Raw genomic sequence first — 18,711 nt, 5'->3', positions numbered from 1 at the left:
TCACATGGGGAGATATGTGGAAATAAACTTGGAAGTACTAACCTAATTGTGCAAGATGTAGAGATAAGAGATGCTGTTCCGATTAAGCAACATCCTGATAGGCATAACCCTCTAAAGTTGGCACAGGTTCAGAAGGAGATAGAGCACATGCTCCAAGATGGCATAATTGAAGCGACTTACAGTGACTGGAGCTCACCCATAAGAATGGTGCCAAAGCCAGATGTGTGGACCATCACAAAGTCAACACTGTTATAAAGACTGATGCATATCTAATTCCACAGTTGGAGGACTGTGTCGAAAAAGTGGGACAAGCAACTTACATTTCTAAGTTGGAGTTGCTCAGAGGCTACTGGCAAGTACCTCTGTCAGAGAGCGCAAAGGAAATTTCAGCTTTTGTAACACCAAATGGGCTATATCAGTTCAAAGTCATGCCATTTGGTATGAAAAATGCTCTAGCCACATTTCAGAGACTGACTAATAAGATCATTGCTGGGTTATCCAACTGTGTGGTGTATATTGATGACCTGGTGATTTTTAGTCACTCATGGAAAGAACATTTATCGGACTTGTCTGATTGACTTCAGAAGGCAGGCTTGGTGGTAAACCTAGTTAAAAGTGAATTTGCCAAAGCCCCAAGTCACCTTCCTGGGCCATGTTATTGGACATGGACAAATGGCCCCATGAAATGCAAAAATGAAAGTAATTAGAGAATTTCCCACACTTTCAATGAAAAAGGCAGTCCTACGTTCCTGGGGTTGAATGGATTTCACCGAACGTTTGTGTCAAACTTTAGCATGTCGCTGCGCTACTCACTGAATCGTTTAAAAAGGGCAAGAAGTTTCAGTGGACAGCAGACTGACAAAAGGCATTTGCCAGCCTAAACACTGTGTTAACCACTGCCCCAGTATGAGCCACACCAGATTACACGAAACCTTTCAAGGTGGCTATCGATGCCAGTGACGTAGGTGTCAGTGCAGTGCTCCTGCAGGAAGATGATGAGGGGATAGAAAGACCCATCGGGTATTTTTCCAGTAAGTTGAATGCTCATCACCAGAAATACTCAACGGTGGAGAAACAGACTTTAAGCTTGGTGTTGGCATTACAACATTTCAGTGTTTATATTCCCAGCAATGCATCTGAGACAATCGTATACACTGATCATATCCCATTGACATTTATAGAAATATTAAAGGACAAAAATGCCAGACTGTTTAGATGGAACTTGTTGCTGCAGTAATTCAGTTTGACAATTGTACACATGGCAGGTCATGAAAATGTGATTGCCGATGCATTATCAAGATTCGAATGAGATATGGAGGTGTTCAGTGATGGGTGTACCACAGCCTGAATTTGCATGTTTGCGTGAATGTAGTTAGTGTACTGTATATGTGTGTTTAGCCTACTAACCGGGGTTTTGAAGGGTTAAAAATGAAGCCATCTTTTGGTATTTATAATTTTTTTAAAGGGTGGGGGGGGGGGGGCGGCGGAGTGTCACAAAGCTGGTTTCTTTTTTCTGAAAGCGGTTTCATTTCTCAAGGTCCTTGTTTTTTTTTCAGAGGGGTAATAAACCACACTCAGTTCCAGTTAGTCTGATTTGGTACAGAGATGAAAAGGATTTTGCGAGGTCATTTGCTTATTTGTATACAGATGAGACTTCAGGCTAAAGTGGTCATGTTTTAGAAGTGACCTGTAGAATGAAAGGGGAGTGGTCAGCGCTCTAGCTGAGCAGTTTAGTTCAGTCCAAAACTGGTTGGGAGTTCAACAGTGAGCTGTGTGGAAACTCTTGTCTTCTGTCCTTCTAACTTCAACCTGTACTGTGTTTTAAAAGGGGTTTGCTTATTAGGACTGTTGTGCACATTCAGAACAACATACTTAAGTCTAGTTTGGATAGACTGAGTTCTGTAAGGGTTCTTTATTCTGTTTTTCGTGTTTCATTGTATAATTTTGAGAGTAAGTTTCTTGTCTGCTTTAAAACCTGGTAGTCAACCTCGCTACCTTACTCTGGGTAATTTTCACTGTACACTTACTGAAACAAATTGCAAAGTTATTGTCTGGGCTGCCTGCTTAAGAATGTTTTGAGTGGCCTGGCCATAACAGTTCACTTGAGTATATAACTTGAAAAAAAAAGTTCTGGGGTTTACATATGAAAGAACTGAAACCAACATGGTCATTCTAAAACATGAGAGACTTAACAAACAATCTAGGTCTTCTTCAATATATAATTTCTGTTGCATCACACTGTAAACTTTTGTTATAAATTCTGTGTCTTACAATCTTATTCTCCACAACCACCTGACGAAGGAGCAGCGCTCTGAAAGCTAGTTGTTTCCAAATAAACCTGTTGGACTATCACCAGGCGTTGTGTGATTTTTAACTTTGTCCACCCCAGTCCAACACTAGCACCTCCAAATGATATTTCCTCCTGCAGTCTCACTCCTGACCAGACGGTGGCGATGTTTCCTCCTGCAGTCTCACTCCTGACCAGACGGTGGCGATGTTTCCTCCTGCAGTCTCACTCCTGACCAGACGGTGGTGATGTTTCCTCCTGACCAGACGGTGGTGATGTTTCCTCCTGCAGTCTCACTCCTGACCAGACGGTGGTGATGTTTCCTCCTGCAGTCTCACTCCTGACCAGACGGTGGTGATGTTTCCTCCTGCAGTCTCACTCCTGACCAGACGGTGGCGATGTTTCCTCCTGCAGTCTCACTCCTGACCAGACGGTGGCGATGTTTCCTCCTGCAGTCTCACTCCTGACCAGACGGTGGCGATGTTTCCTCCTACAGTCTCACTCCTGACCAGACGGTGGTGATGTTTCCTCCTGACCAGACGGTGGTGATGTTTCCTCCTGCAGTCTCACTCCTGACCAGACGGTGGCGATGTTTCCTCCTGCAGTCTCACTCCTGACCAGACGGTGGCGATGTTTCCTCCTGCAGTCTCACTCCTGACCAGACGGTGGCGATGTTTCCTCCTGCAGTCTCACTCCTGACCAGACGGTGGCGATGTTTCCTCCTGCAGTCTCACTCCTGACCAGACGGTGGCGATGTTTCCTCCTGCAGTCTCACTCCTGACCAGACGGTGGCGATGTTTCCTCCTGCAGTCTCACTCCTGACCAGACGGAGGTGATGTTTCCTCCTGCAGTCTCACTCCTGACCAGACGGTGGCGATGTTTCCTCCTGCAGTCTCACTCCTGACTAGACGGTGGCGATGTTTCCTCCTGCAGTCTCACTCCTGACCAGACGGTGGCGATGTTTCCTCCTGCAGTCTCACTCCTGACCAGACGGTGGCGATGTTTCCTCCTGCAGTCTCACTCCTGACCAGACGGTGGCGATGTTTCCTCCTGCAGTCTCACTCCTGACCAGACGGTGGCGATGTTTCCTCCTGCAGTCTCACTCCTGACCAGACGGTGGCGATGTTTCCTCCTGCAGTCTCACTCCTGACCAGACGGAGGTGATGTTTCCTCCTGCAGTCTCACTCCTGACCAGACGGTGGCGATGTTTCCTCCTGCAGTCTCACTCCTGACTAGACGGTGGCGATGTTTCCTCCTGCAGTCTCACTCCTGACCAGACGGTGGCGATGTTTCCTCCTGCAGTCTCACTCCTGACCAGACGGAGGTGATGTTTCCTCCTGCAGTCTCACTCCTGACCAGACGGTGGCGATGTTTCCTCCTGCAGTCTCACTCCTGACCAGACGGTGGCGATGTTTCCTCCTGCAGTCTCACTCCTGACCAGACGGTGGTGATGTTTCCTCCTGCAGTCTCACTCCTGACCAGACGGTGGCGATGTTTCCTCCTGCAGTCTCACTCCTGACCAGACGGTGGCGATGTTTCCTCCTGCAGTCTCACTCCTGACCAGACGGTGGTGATGTTTCCTCCTGCAGTCTCACTCCTGACCAGACGGTGGTGATGTTTCCTCCTGACCAGACGGTGGCGATGTTTCCTCCTGCAGTCTCACTCCTGACCAGACGGTGGCGATGTTTCCTCCTGCAGTCTCACTCCTGACCAGACGGTGGCGATGTTTCCTCCTGCAGTCTCACTCCTGACCAGACGGTGGCGATGTTTCCTCCTACAGTCTCACTCCTGACCAGACGGTGGTGATGTTTCCTCCTGACCAGACGGTGGCGATGTTTCCTCCTGCAGTCTCACTCCTGACCAGACGGAGGTGATGTTTCCTCCTGCAGTCTCACTCCTGACCAGACGGTGGCGATGTTTCCTCCTGCAGTCTCACTCCTGACCAGACGGAGGTGATGTTTCCTCCTGCAGTCTCACTCCTGACCAGACGGTGGCGATGTTTCCTCCTGCAGTCTCACTCCTGACCAGACGGTGGCGATGTTTCCTCCTGCAGTCTCACTCCTGACCAGACGGTGGTGATGTTTCCTCCTGCAGTCTCACTCCTGACCAGACGGAGGTGATGTTTCCTCCTGCAGTCTCACTCCTGACCAGACGGTGGCGATGTTTCCTCCTGCAGTCTCACTCCTGACCAGACGGTGGCGATGTTTCCTCCTGCAGTCTCACTCCTGACCAGACGGTGGCGATGTTTCCTCCTGCAGTCTCACTCCTGACCAGACGGTGGCGATGTTTCCTCCTGCAGTCTCACTCCTGACCAGACGGTGGTGATGTTTCCTCCTGCAGTCTCACTCCTGACCAGACGGTGGTGATGTTTCCTCCTGACCAGACGGTGGCGATGTTTCCTCCTGCAGTCTCACTCCTGACCAGACGGTGGTGATGTTTCCTCCTGCAGTCTCACTCCTGACCAGACGGTGGCGATGTTTCCTCCTGCAGTCTCACTCCTGACCAGACGGTGGCGATGTTTCCTCCTGCAGTCTCACTCCTGACCAGACGGTGGTGATGTTTCCTCCTGCAGTCTCACTCCTGACCAGACGGAGGTGATGTTTCCTCCTGCAGTCTCACTCCTGACCAGACGGTGGCGATGTTTCCTCCTGCAGTCTCACTCCTGACCAGACGGTGGCGATGTTTCCTCCTGCAGTCTCACTCCTGACCAGACGGTGGCGATGTTTCCTCCTGCAGTCTCACTCCTGACCAGACGGTGGCGATGTTTCCTCCTGCAGTCTCACTCCTGACCAGACGGTGGCGATGTTTCCTCCTGCAGTCTCACTCCTGACCAGACGGTGGCGATGTTTCCTCCTGCAGTCTCACTCCTGACCAGACGGTGGTGATGTTTCCTCCTGCAGTCTCACTCCTGACCAGACGGTGGCGATGTTTCCTCCTGCAGTCTCACTCCTGACCAGACGGTGGCGATGTTTCCTGCTTCTTTGCCCATATCTTGTCTCAGTGAATTGCTATTGAAGATGGCGGTGCGGAAGAAGGACGGAGGCCCGAATGTGAAATATTTCGAGGCCTCAGATACGGTGTCGCAGTTTGATAATGTGCGCCTGTGGCTGGGGAAGAACTATAAAAAGGTAAGCGATGCGAATGGATTGCGTCAGAGAGGGTGAGGTTACCGATGTTTATGGGGCCCTGGACCGGATCCTGATGGCGGGAGGCGGCTAGAAGTCCTTGACATCGGCCTCGGAGCTTCCTGTTGGGTTGCCCAGCCGACGGTATTAAGTCCCCTGCTGCGGAACGGAGAAACTTCGGAAGCAGAAGGCAGGCGTTTCCATTCCTCACTTCATGTTCGGAAGCTCTGGATCAATTCTGCTTCCCAGGTCCCCACGAAAAAGCTGCTATCGTCATTTCAAACAAAATCTGTCCCGTTTGAAACCTTTCCCTCTCAAAAAATTGAAACCCCTTTCCAAACCAACTTCGCTTTCAATCCAGAAGGTTTATTTAAAACAACCAATCACCTTTTTTAAAAAAAATCCACTGAAAATCCCCTTCCCTGAAAACGCCCCTCCTCTTAAAAAACCTTTTACCCCATAAGCCCAACAACTCCCCCCCCCCCCCCCTGTACACCCTCTCTTCTCCCCCCCCTGTACACCCTCTCTTCTCCCCCCCCCCCCGTACACCCTCTCTTCTCCCCCCCCTGTACACCCTCTCTTTCCCCCCCCTGTACACCCTCTCTTTCCCCCCCCTGTACACCCTCTCTTTCCCCCCCCCGTACACCCTCTCTTCTCCCCCCCCCGTACACCCTCTCTTCTCCCCCCCCCGTACACCCTCTCTTCCCCCCCCCCCTGTACACCCTCTCTTCCCCCCCCCCCTGTACACCCTCTCTTCTCCCCCCCCCTGTACACCCTCTCTTCCCCCCCCCCCCGTACACCCACTCTTCCCCCCCCCCCGTACACCCACTCTTCCCCCCCCCCCCGTACACCCACTCTTCCCCCCCCCCCCGTACACCCACTCTTCCCCCCCCCCCCCCCCCGTACACCCACTCTTCCCCCCCCCCCGTACACCCACTCTTTCCCCCCCCCCGTACACCCACTCTTCCCCCCCCCCCTGTTCACCCACTCTTCCCCCCCCCCCCGTACACCCTCTCTTCCCCCCCCCCTGTACACCCTCTCTTCCCCCCCCCCTGTACACCCTCTCTTCCCCCCCCCCCTGTACACCCTCTCTTCCCCCCCCCCCTGTACACCCTCTCTTCCCCCCCCCCCCGTGCACCCTCTCTTCCCCCCCCCCCTGTACACCCTCTCTTCTCCCCCCCCTGTACACCCTCTCTTCCCCCCCCGTACACCCTCTCTTCTCCCCCCCCCCCCGTACACCCTCTCTTCTCCCCCCCCCCCCCCTGTACACCCTCTCTTTCCCCCCCCCCTGTACACCCTCTCTTTCCCCCCCCCCCCCGTACACCCTCTCTTCCCCCCCCCCCGTACACCCTCTCTTCCCCCCCCCCCCGTACACCCTCTCTTTCCCCCCCCCCGTACACCCTCTCTTCCCCCACCCCCCCGTACACCCTCTCTTCCCCCCCCCCCCGTACACCCTCTCTTCCCCCCCCCCCCGTACACCCTCTCTTCCCCCCCCCCGTACACCCTCTCTTCCCCCCCCCCGTACACCCTCTCTTCCCCCCCCCCGTACACCCTCTCTTCCCCCCCCCTGTACACCCTCTCTTCCCCCCCCCCCCTGTACACCCTCTCTTCCCCCCCCCCCGTACACCCTCTCTTCCCCCCCCCGTACACCCTCTCTTCCCCCCCCCGTACACCCTCTCTTCCCCCCCCCCGTACACCCTCTCTTCCCCCCCCCCCCGTACACCCTCTCTTCCCCCCCCCGTACACCCTCTCTTCCCCCCCCCCGTACACCCTCTCTTCTCTCCCCCCCCCCCCCCGTACACCCTCTCTTCTCGCCCCCCCCCCCCCCGTACACCCTCTCTTCTCCCCCCCCCCGTACACCCTGTCTTCCCCCCCCGTGCACCCTCTCTTCTCCCCCCCCCTGTACACCCTCTCTTCCCCCCCCCCCCCCGTACACCCTCTCTTCCCCCCCCCCCCGTACACCCTCTCTTCCCCCCCCCCCCCGTACACCCTCTCTTCCCCCCCCCCGTACACCCTCTCTTCTCCCCCCCCCGTACACCCTCTCTTCCCCCCCCGTACACCCTCTCTTTCCCCCCCCCGTACACCCTCTCTTTCCCCCCCCGTACACCCTCTCTTCCTCCCCCCCCCCCCCCGTACACCCTCTCTTCCTCCCCCCCCCCCCCCGTACACCCTCTCTTCCTCCCCCCCCCCGTACACCCTCTCTTCCTCCCCCCCCCCGTACACCCACTCTTCTCCCCCCCCCCCTGTACACCCACTCTTCTCCCCCCCCCCCCTGTACACCCTCTCTTCCCCCCCCCTGTACACCCACTCTTCTTCCCCCCCCCCCCGTACACCCACTCTTCTCCCCCCCCCCCGTACACCCTCTCTTCCCCCCCCCGTACACCCTCTCTTCCCCCCCCCGTACACCCTCTCTTCCCCCCCCCCGTACACCCTCTCTTCCCCCCCCCCGTACACCCTCTCTTCCCCCCCCCGTACACCCTCTCTTCCCCCCCCCCGTACACCCTCTCTTCTCTCCCCCCCCCCCCCCGTACACCCTCTCTTCTCGCCCCCCCCCCCCCCGTACACCCTCTCTTCTCCCCCCCCCCGTACACCCTCTCTTCCCCCCCCCTGTGCACCCTCTCTTCTCCCCCCCCCTGTACACCCTCTCTTCCCCCCCCCCCCGTACACCCTCTCTTCCCCCCCCCCCCGTACACCCTCTCTTCCCCCCCCCACCGTACACCCTCTCTTCCCCCCCCTCTTCTCCCCCCCCCCCCCCGTACACCCTCTCTTCCCCCCCCCGTACACCCTCTCTTCCCCCCCCCCCTGTACACCCTCTCTTCCCCCCCCCCGTACACCCTCTCTTCTCCCCCCCCCGTACACCCTCTCTTCCCCCCCCGTACACCCTCTCTTTCCCCCCCCCGTACACCCTCTCTTTCCCCCCCCGTACACCCTCTCTTCCTCCCCCCCCCCCCGTACACCCTCTCTTCCTCCCCCCCCCCCCGTACACCCTCTCTTCCTCCCCCCCCCCCGTACACCCACTCTTCTCCCCCCCCCCCTGTACACCCACTCTTCTCCCCCCCCCCCCCTGTACACCCTCTCTTCCCCCCCCCTGTACACCCACTCTTCTCCCCCCCCCCCGTACACCCACTCTTCTCCCCCCCCCCCCGTACACCCTCTCTTCTCCCCCCCCCCCTGTACACCCTCTCTTCTCCCCCCCCCCCTGTACACCCTCTCTTCTCCCCCCCCTGTACACCCTCTCTTCCCCCCCCCCGTACACCCTCTCTTCCCCCCCCCCCTCTGTATACCCTCTCTTCCCCCCCCTCCCTCTGTACACCCTCTCTTCCCCCCCCCTGTACACCCTCTCTTCCCCCCCCCCCCCGTACACCCTCTCTTCCCCCCCCCCCGTACACCCTCTCTTCCCCCCCCCGTACACCCTCTCTTCCCCCCCCCGTACACCCTCTCTTCCCCCCCCCCGTACACCCTCTCTTCCCCCCCCCCGTACACCCTCTCTTCCCCCCCCCCCGTACACCCTCTCTTCCCCCCCCCCGTACACCCTCTCTTCCCCCCCCCCCGTACACCCTCTCTTCCCCCCCCCCGTACACCCTCTCTTCCCCCCCCCCGTACACCCTCTCTTCCCCCCCCCCGTACACCCTCTCTTCCCCCCCCCCGTACACCCTCTCTTCCCCCCCCCGTACACCCTCTCTTCCCCCCCCCGTACACCCTCTCTTCCCCCCCCCCGTACACCCTCTCTTCCCCCCCCCCCCGTACACCCTCTCTTCCCCCCCCCCGTACACCCTCTCTTTCCCCCCCCCCCCCTGTACACCCTCTCTTCTCCCCCCCCCCCCTGTACACCCTCTCTTCCCCCCCCTGTACACCCTCTCTTTCCCCCCCCTGTACACCCTCTCTTCCCCCCCCCCCTGTACACCCTCTCTTCCCCCCCCCCCTGTACACCCTCTCTTCCCCCCCCCTGTACACCCTCTCTTCCCCCCCCCCCTGTACACCCTCTCTTCTCCCCCCCCCCGTACACCCTCTCTTCCCCCCCCCCCCCGTACACCCTCTCTTCCCCCCCCCGTACACCCTCTCTTCCCCCCCCCCGTACACCCTCTCTTTTCACCCCCCCCGTAAACTCTCTTTACGCCCATAAACCCACTATCCCCTGTAATTCCCATCCCTCCATAAACCCACAATTCCCCTTTTCTGCCATAAGCCCACCTCATTTTCCCCTTCCCACACCCCACCTCCTCCATCACCTTCTGTCCTACCTGTGACAGACAACTTAGTGAGGGTGAGGTCAAGTATGTTTTTCCCTCTTGTTGGTTCCCTCACCACCTGCAGCAGACCCCCAGTCTAGCAGCTACATCCTTTAGGACATGACCAACTCAATCTGTAGTACTGCTGCCAAATCGCTTAGTAATGGATGTTAAAATGCCCCCACCCAGATTAGATTCTGCACCCTTGCCACCTTCAGTACTTTCTCCATATGACGTTTAACTGTAATGATTCATCAGCCAATAGAGGATGCTATCCAGTAATCAGTCAGAGTTATAATTGCCCATGCTTGATTTGATGCTATGACATTTCATGGTGTTTGAAGTCAATGTTCAGGGCAACTCTCTCTTGACTGTATACCACTCTGCTGCCATGTTTGTGTCTGACTTGTTTGTGGGGCAGGACGTATCCAGGGAAGGTGATAGTTGTGTCTGAGATGTTGCCTTTAAGGTATGATTACATGAGGCTGTTATTTCACTGGTCTTATGAGACAGCTCTCCCAATCTTGGTACTAGTCCCCACATGTTAGTCAGGAAGACTTTGTCTGGTTGACAGGGCTGTTTTTTCCATTGCTGTTTCTGGTGCCTTGGTTGATGCCAGGTGTTCCATCTGTTTTCATTCCTTGTTTTGCTTTCTGGTGATTTGATACAACTGAGAATGCTTATCCATTTCAGAGGGCAATTAACTGTCAGCAATATGCGCTGGCATGGTGGCACAGTGGTTAGCACTGCTGCTTCACAGCACCAAAGTCCCAGGTTCACTTCCCGCCTCAGGCAACTGTCAGTGTGGAGTTTGCACATTCTCCCCGTGTCTACGTGGGTTTCCTCCGGGTGCTCCGGTTTCCTCCCACAGTCCAAAAATGTGCAGGTCAGGGTGAATTAGCCAGGCTAAATTGCCTGTAGTGTTAGGTGAAGGGGTAGGTGTGGGGGAGTGGTCTGGGTGGGTTGCTCTTCGGAGGGTCAGTATGGACTTGTTGGGCCGAAGGGCCTGTTTCCATACTGTAAGTAATCTAATCTAATCTAATGTTACGTTTCTTTCCCTAAAGGATATTAGTGAACCAGATGAGTTTTTCTAACAGTCGACAGTAGTTTCATTAGAATCTTAATTCCAGACTTTTATTGAAATCACATTTCACGATTTGGAATGGCCAGGTTCAAACCTGGATACCCAGAATATTAGAAACACAATTAGAGGTTGCTGAAAAATCTCAGCAGGTCCAGCAGCATCTGTAGAGAGAAAACAGAGTTAACATTTACGGTCCTTCTTCAGTTCTGAATTTTTCCAGCCAACTATTTTTGTTTCTGATTTCTCGCATCTGCAGTTCTTTGTTTTGTTTAACCCAAGAACATCACTTGGGTCTCTGGATTAATAGTCTAGCAATATTACGGGGCCATTGAATGCCCTAATATGCTTTAAAAATGCTTTTGGATTTTTCTTAATGTTACCCATCAGTGTTTTTTCATATCCTCCCTTCGTACTCCTAATTTCTTTCAGAAGCAATTCCCAACACTTTCTAAATTCCTCGAGGTTATCCACAGTTTTGAGCCTTTGGTATCTATTAGCTTCCTGATTTTTTCCCCTCGTCTAATCCTGCATTTCCCTTCACATCTCAGAATCATAGAATCCCTACGGTGTGAAAACAGGCCATTTGGCCCAATAAGTCCAAACCAACCCTCCGAAAAGTAACCCACCCAGACCCAATCCCTTTCCCTATTATTCTACATTTACACCTGAACAATGCACCTAACTGACACATCCATGGACATTGGGCAACTTAGCATGTCCAATCCACCCTAACCTATGCAACCCTGAACACTATGGGACAATTTAGCACGGCCAATCCACCCTAACCTGCACATCCCTGGGCACTATGGGACAATTTAGCACGGCCAATCCACCCTAACCTGCACATCCCTGTGCACTATGGGACAATTTAGCATAGCCAATCCACCCTAACCTATGCAACCCTGAACACTATGGGACAATTTAGCACGGCCAATCCACCCTAACCTGCACATCCCTGGGCACTATGGGACAATTTAACATGGTCAATCCACCCTAACCTGCACATCCCTGGGCACTATGGGAACTGGAGGAAACCCACGCAGACACGGGGAGAATGTGCAAACTCCACACAGTCACCTGAGGCTAGAATCGAACCCAGCTCCCTGGCGCTGTGAGGCAGCAGTGCTAACCACTGAGCCACTGTGCTGCCCACTACTATTCCACTTTTATCTTTATGGGATGGCCCCGAACGCTCATCATCCATTTGAGTGTCTGTAGTGTGGGTTTTCCTGCAAGTCACTGCTCCCAGTCCACTTTGGCCAGATCCTGTCTTTTTTTTAAAAAAGCCAAAGTAGATGCTGGAAATCAGAAACAGAAATTACTGGAGAAACGTAAGTCTGGCAGCATTTGTGGAGAGAAACAGAGTTAACATTTTGTGTTCAAGACCTTTCTTCAGAACTGTTTCTAGCTTGGAAAGCAAGGTGTTAGGAGGCTCTTTTGGCTTCATCTCCACCTATCATTATACCCCCCCTCCGCATCTTCAACATAGAGGATTGTTGAAGAGGCCTACTAGAAAGGAGCTCAGAAAGGGACTTAGGAGAGACAGGAGGGGGCACGATAAAGGCTCGGCAGGAAGGATTAGGGAGAACCCAAAGGCATTTTACTCATATGTGAGGAATAAGAGAATGACTGGGGAGAAGGTAGGGCTGGTCAGAGATAGCGTAGGGAACTTGTGTGTTGAGTCTGAGCAGATAGGGGAAGCCCTAAATGAGTTTTTTTGCTTTGGTGTTCATTAAGGAAAGGGACAGTGTTGCGAATGAGAACTTTGAGGAGCTGGGAAACAGGCTTGAACAGATCGCAATTGATGAAGTTGTGCTGGAAATTTTGCAAAACTTTAAGATTGATAAGTCCCCAGGGCCAGACTAGATTTATCCTAGGTTGCTCCGTGAAGCGAGAAAGGAGGTTGCCTAGCTGCTGGCGAAAATCTTTGCTTCCTCACTCTCCATGGGAGTTGTACAGGAGGATTGGAGGGAGGCGAATGTTGTTCCTCTTTTCAAGATGGGGAATAGGGAAATCCCTGGCAATTACAGACCAGTCAGTCTTCTGTCTGTTTTGGAAAGAATTCTATGGGATAGGATTTATGATTGTTTGGAAAAGCAAAGCGTGATTAAAGGGAGTCAGCATGGCTTTGAGAGGGGCAGGTCATGTCTTACAAATCTTTTTGAGTTCTTTGAAGTGATGAGACAGGTTGACAAAGGTCAAGCAGTGGATGTGTTGTATATGGACTTCAGCAAGGCATTTGGTCAGGTTCCCCACGGTAGGCTCATTCACAAAGTCAGGAGGTATGGAATACAGGGAGATTTGACTCTGGATTCAGAATTGGCTGGCTGACAGAAGGCAGAGAGTGGGTGTAGATGTAAAATATTCTCCCTGGAGGTCAGTGGTAAGTGGTGTCCTGCATGGTTCTGTTCTTGGACCTCTACTCTTTGTAGTTTTTATGAATGACTTGGATGAAGAGGTTGAGAGGTGGGTTAGTAAATTTGCCGATGATACAAAGGTTGGAGGTGTGATTGACAGTATCGAGGGTTATTGCGGGCTGCAGTGCAACACAGACAGGACACAGAGCTGGGCTGAGAAATGGCAGATGGAGTTCAACCTGGATAAATGCGAAGTGATGCATTTTGGAAGGTTGAACTTGAATGCTGAATATAGGATTAAAGACAGGATTCTTGGCAGTGTGGAGGAACAGAGGGATCTTAGTATTCAAGTGCATAGATCTCTCAAAGTTGCCACCCAAGTGGGTTGTTGAGAAAGCTTTGGCTTTCGTTAAGAGGGGGATCAAGTTTAAGAGCCACAAGGTTTTGCTGCAGCTCTACAAGACCCTGGTGCGACCACACTTGGAATATTGTGTCCAGTTCTGGTCGCCCTATTATAAGATACAGAGGCTTTGGAGAGGGTGCAAAGAGACTCTGCCTGGACTGGAGGGCTTGTCTTACACAGAGAGGTTGACTAAGCTCAGACTCCTCTTTCTGGAGAGGAGGAGGAAGAGAGGTGACCTGATCGAGGTATACAAGGTAATGAGAGGCATGGATAGAGTCAATAGCCAGAGAATTTTCCCCAGGGCAGGATTGACTAGCACGAGGGGTTATAGTTTTAAGATATTAGGTGGAAGGTATAGAGGAGACATCAGAGGTAGGTTCTTTATGCAGAGAGTTGTGAATGCATGGAATACGTTGCCAGCTGTGGTGGTGGAAGCAGAGTCATCGGGGACATTTAAGCAACTGCTGGACATGCACGTGGATAGCAGTGAATTGAGGGGTGTGTAAGTTAGGTTATTTTATTTTGGGTTAGGAATAATCCTCGGCACAACATCATGGGCCAAAGGGCATGTTCTGTGCTGTACGTTTCTATGTTCTGTGTGCGATATATACTGACTGCAATGAAATGTAGACTGGGCTACTGCATTGCGGAATACTTGCGTTCTGTCCACAAAAATGTCCCTGAGTTTCCACTTCAACACCCCACTGTGTTCCCTGGCCAACATCTCCGTCTCAGGCTTGCTGCGATGCTCAGTGCAAACTGCAAGAACAGCACTTGGTAGAGGAATTGAGTTCCGGAGTCCTGAGGTCATGCTGCAGTTGTATAAGACTCTGGTGCGGCCGCATCTGGAATATTGTGTGCAGTTTTGGTCGCCATACTATAGGAAGGATGTGGAGGCACTGGAACGGGTGCAGAAGAGGTTTACCAGGGTGTTGCCTGGTATGGTAGGAAAATCCTATGAGGAAAGGCTGAGGCACTTGGGGCTGTTCTCATTGGAGAAAAGAAGGTTTAGGGGTGACTTGATAGAGGTGTACAAGATGATTAGGGGGTTAGATAGGGTTGACAGTGAGAACCTTTTTCCACGTATGGAGTCAGCTATTACAAGGGGGCATAGCTTTAAATTAAGGGGGGGTAGATATAGGACTGATGTTAGGGGTAGGTTCTTCACTCAGCGAGTCGTAAGTTCATGGAATGCCCTGCCAGTAGCAGTAGTGGACTCTCCCTCTTTATGGGTATTTAAGCGGGCATTGGATAGGTATATGGAGGATAGTGGGTTAGTGTAGGTTAGGTGGGCTTTGATCGGCGCAACATCGAGGGCCGAAGGGCCTGTACTGCGCTGTATTCTTCTATGTTCTATGTTCTATAAGCACTTCATTTTCCATATGGGAACCCTGCAGCCTTTGGGACTTGATATCAAGTTCAATAATTTTACGGCCTGAACACATCCTCTCCCATGTCCTTACTCCAACCCCTGCACACCAGGCCTTGTCATCTCCTGGGCTGCTAGTCCCCATAAGCAGCTATTGATTTTCTCAGACCTACCTTTATCCATTCCTTTGTCCAACCGTTGTTTTCTCTCTCGGCTTCATCTCTACCAATTATTTACTCCTTACCCTCACCCGTCCCATCCTGAAGAAAGGTCACTGGACTCAAATCGTTAACTCTGCTTTCTTTCCACAGATGTTGCTAGACCTGTTTTTTACCCCAGTGGTTCCTGGCTTATTAAAATAAGCGCTGAAAATGTGTTGCTGGAAAAGCGCAGCAGGTCAGGCAGCCTCCAAGGAGCAGGAGAATCGACGTTTCAGGCATAAGCCCTTCTTCAGCCCTTATTAAAATAAGCCACAATTTAAACTTTTATTTCTGGTCCATCTTTGTTCCTATGCATAATTACCTTGAACTTATCGAATTATGGTCAGTATCACCGAGTGTTTCCTACTGCCATATTGACCACTTGCTTCTTGTCTCCAAAAATTATCTTCCCCCCCCCGCCCGTGGGACTTTGTATATGTTGACTTATAAACCACATACTCCATATATTATGTTTCCTCTTTTTGAAAGTTTTTTTTGTGGTCTTCCTTTGCATGATGCCAAAATCCTCCTAGTTCTCAGGTATATCGTTTAACAACTTTGTGGGCCTTTTCCTTTGGTCTAATACAATTCTTGATTCCTTTTACTAGCAGTCGGAACACTTTTGGTTGCTGAGTTTTTGTGCATAAGGGATTGTTTTTTGTTGTAATCTCTATATTAGTTCATTAAACCTTTGTTACCTGTCTACTGTCATATCTTTTGATGTAATTTCCCAATTTGCCAAGTCCAATTTGCTCCTTATAGCTTTATAATTTTTGTTTAGATTAGATACCCTACAGTGTTCTTTGTGTTGATTTAAGGCCCTAATTTGTAATGGAACTATGTCACTTTCACACTTCACAGAAAATACTGTTATATTATGGTTACTCTTTCTTCAAGACACCTTTACAACAATATTATGAATTTAGCCTTTTTCATTGCACAATGCTAGCTCTAAAATGGGCTGTTTCCTAGTTGGTTCCTCAGTATACTGCTCCAGAAAACCATCTCCCTTACACTCGAATAATTCATACTCCACTCATTAGTGTGAATTAGACTTACCCGATTTAAATGCATATTGAAATCCCCCTTGATTTGGTGTTCTCCTTGTTACACATATAATTTTCTAATTTATACTGTGGATTACGTGATCACTGGTGTTTGTTGACCTATGAACAACACCCACCACAGATGTCTACCCCCTGTTGTTTTTTAGTTCCTTTCAAACTGATTCTATTTCGTAAACTTTAAAAGTAAGGTCATCTCTAACTATGGTACTAATGACGAGCAGCTGCTGGTGTTGGATTGGAATGTACAAAGTTAAAAATCTCACAACTCCAGGTTATAGTCCAACAGGTTTATTTAGAAGTACTAGCTTTTGGAGCACTGCTCCTTCATCAGGTGACTAGCTACCAGACGAAGGAGCAGCACTCCAAAAGCTAGTACTTCCAAATAAACCTGTTGGACTATAACTTGGTGTTGTGAAATTTTTAACTATTAATGTTATGTTTAACTAACAGCACCACTGCCACCACCTTTCTCCCAGCCTCCCGTCCTTCCTGAGTATGATGTACATTTTGCCCAACAGTTTTTCAGCCACACATTCATCTCTGTAAGATTATTTATCCACTACCCATTTGCATGTGACTCTGGTAATAACCTGGAAGTTCTGCTTTTAATTTAGTATCTATGCTGCATACCACCACCCCAGCCCCCGAAAAAAGCGGATATTCCGTAATTGACACTAGCCAGACAACAGCTGAAAATGTGTTGCTGGAAAAGCGCAGCAGGTCAGGCAGCATCCAAGGAACAGGAGAATCGACATTTCAGGCATAAGCCCTTCTTCAGGAATGAGGAAAGTGTCCCCAGCAGGCTAAGATAAAAGGTAGGGAGGAGGGACTTGGGGGAGGGGCGTTGGAAATGTGATAGCCAGACAACACCACAGCTCTCTGGATTCTACTTCTCTCCCAGTTTATCTGGAAAGAAAGCAGAGTTAACATTTCAGATACAGTGACCCTTAATCAGGACTTCTCGATCCCTTTCCCTGCTTGACTTGTAGTACCCTTAGCACTGATCCCCTTAGGACATACCCTTAGGACAGATCCTTAGCACTGACCAAATCAGATGACAGCCTTCTGGGACATAGTGTTTTGGTAGCTTTGTTATCTGATGCCGACAGCTCAGTCTCCAGCTCTAAAGCTTTGAGCTCAAGCTACAGACACTTCCTGCAGTTGCGATTGCAGTAGTATTCATGAGTTCCTGTATGCTGCAGCCATGACACACTGTCCTGTAATCTTTGTGTTAATTTAAAAAATGCTTTCAATTAATTTAGTTATATAATATAGTCCTTGCCTCAGAAACTTAACTGTCCAGACCAATCAAGTCCCACTGAACTTATTTATTCCTATCTTAACTCTACTCCACCTCCCCACCCCCCACCTCCGCTGTTTAGTTCCTTTCCACTAACATATGTGATTATTTTCACACTTTGTGTCGATTGCACAAGTTTTCTGGTCCAAACTGAATCCTCTTCACCATGGATGTGGAATTCCTCTACACACCCATTGCCCACTACTTCCTTGAAAAGACGCCTGAACAGTCTCCATCCATTACTACTCTCCTTTGTCTGGCCATGCTCATTCTCACTTTGAACAATTTCCCTTTTAACTCATCCTGTTTTCTCCAAGTCCAGGGTGTAGCCAAGGGTACATGGTTCCCAGCTATGCCCGTCTCTTTGTGGGGTATGCAGAACATGCCTCATTCCAATCCTACTTGGTCCTGCAGCCACAACTCTTTCTCCAATACATGGACAATGATGCTGTGCCCTGCTCTCATGTGGAATAGGAAAACTTAATCTGTTTTGCTTCCAATTTCTATCCTCCTCTCCTTCACCTTCTCCATCTCTGACTCTTCCTTCCTTGACTTGGCTGTTTTCATTTTTTTGAGGATAAGCTAACCACTGAAAACCTATCACCTCTCACAGCTACCTTGACAATCTGCTTCCTGCAAGAATTCCATTTCATTCTCCCAGTTTTTCAGTTGCATCTGTTCTGGTGATGTTATCTTTCGATGGCCTGCCTCCAACATGACCTTCTTTTTCCTCAACTGAGGGCCCCACTCCCACTGTGGTTGACAGGCTGTATCCAACCCATCTCCTGCACTTCTGCCCTCACCCTTTTCGCCTCCTTCCCAGAACAAGGATATGCCTCCCCTTGTCCTTAGTTTCCACCCTTCTAGTCTCTACGCTAAAAGGGTCATCCGCTGTCATTTCTTCCACCTCCAGCAGGATGCTACTACCAAACACATCTCCCCTCCCCTCAACAGTCAGCATTCTGCAGAGGCAGTTCCCTCCATCACACTCTGGTCTACTCCTAATACATCCACCTGGCACCTTTCCATGCAATTGCAAAAGATGCAACTTGCCCTTTTTCCTCCTCCCTCCTCACTGTCCAAAGCCCCAAACACATCTTCCAGGTGAAGCACAGTTTTACTTTTACTTCTTTTAATCTAGTCTGGATTTGCCGGTTCTCAGTGTAGTCACCTTTACATTGGCAACACCAAATGCAGATTGGGTGACTGTATTGCAGGACATCTCTGCTGTCTCTGTAAGACTCTGACCTTCCAGTTGCTTGGCATTTCAATAAATCACCTTGCTCTCAG

General features: G+C 51.2%; 1 protein-coding gene across 8 annotated transcripts in view; it reads left to right on the top strand.

Annotated features, from left to right (window-relative positions):
• Positions 1-5,258: 5,258 nt before the first annotated feature.
• LOC140471202 (SWI/SNF complex subunit SMARCC2-like) overlaps positions 5,259-18,711 on the top strand; it is a 170,231-nt gene continuing 156,778 nt past the window's right edge. For all 8 annotated transcript variants that reach the window (XM_072567113.1, XM_072567110.1, XM_072567114.1 and 5 more), the window contains exon 1: positions 5,259-5,415. In XM_072567113.1, the coding sequence (XP_072423214.1) occupies positions 5,305-5,415 (111 nt within the window). In that variant the 5' untranslated portion in view covers positions 5,259-5,304. The remainder of the gene's footprint in view (positions 5,416-18,711) is intronic.

This window comes from Chiloscyllium punctatum, chromosome X, assembly GCF_047496795.1.
Source record: "Chiloscyllium punctatum isolate Juve2018m chromosome X, sChiPun1.3, whole genome shotgun sequence".
Classification (NCBI taxonomy): domain Eukaryota; kingdom Metazoa; phylum Chordata; class Chondrichthyes; order Orectolobiformes; family Hemiscylliidae; genus Chiloscyllium; species Chiloscyllium punctatum.
The sequence above is the reverse complement of the archived record's forward strand: the minus strand, read 5'-3'. Positions and strand labels throughout refer to the sequence as shown.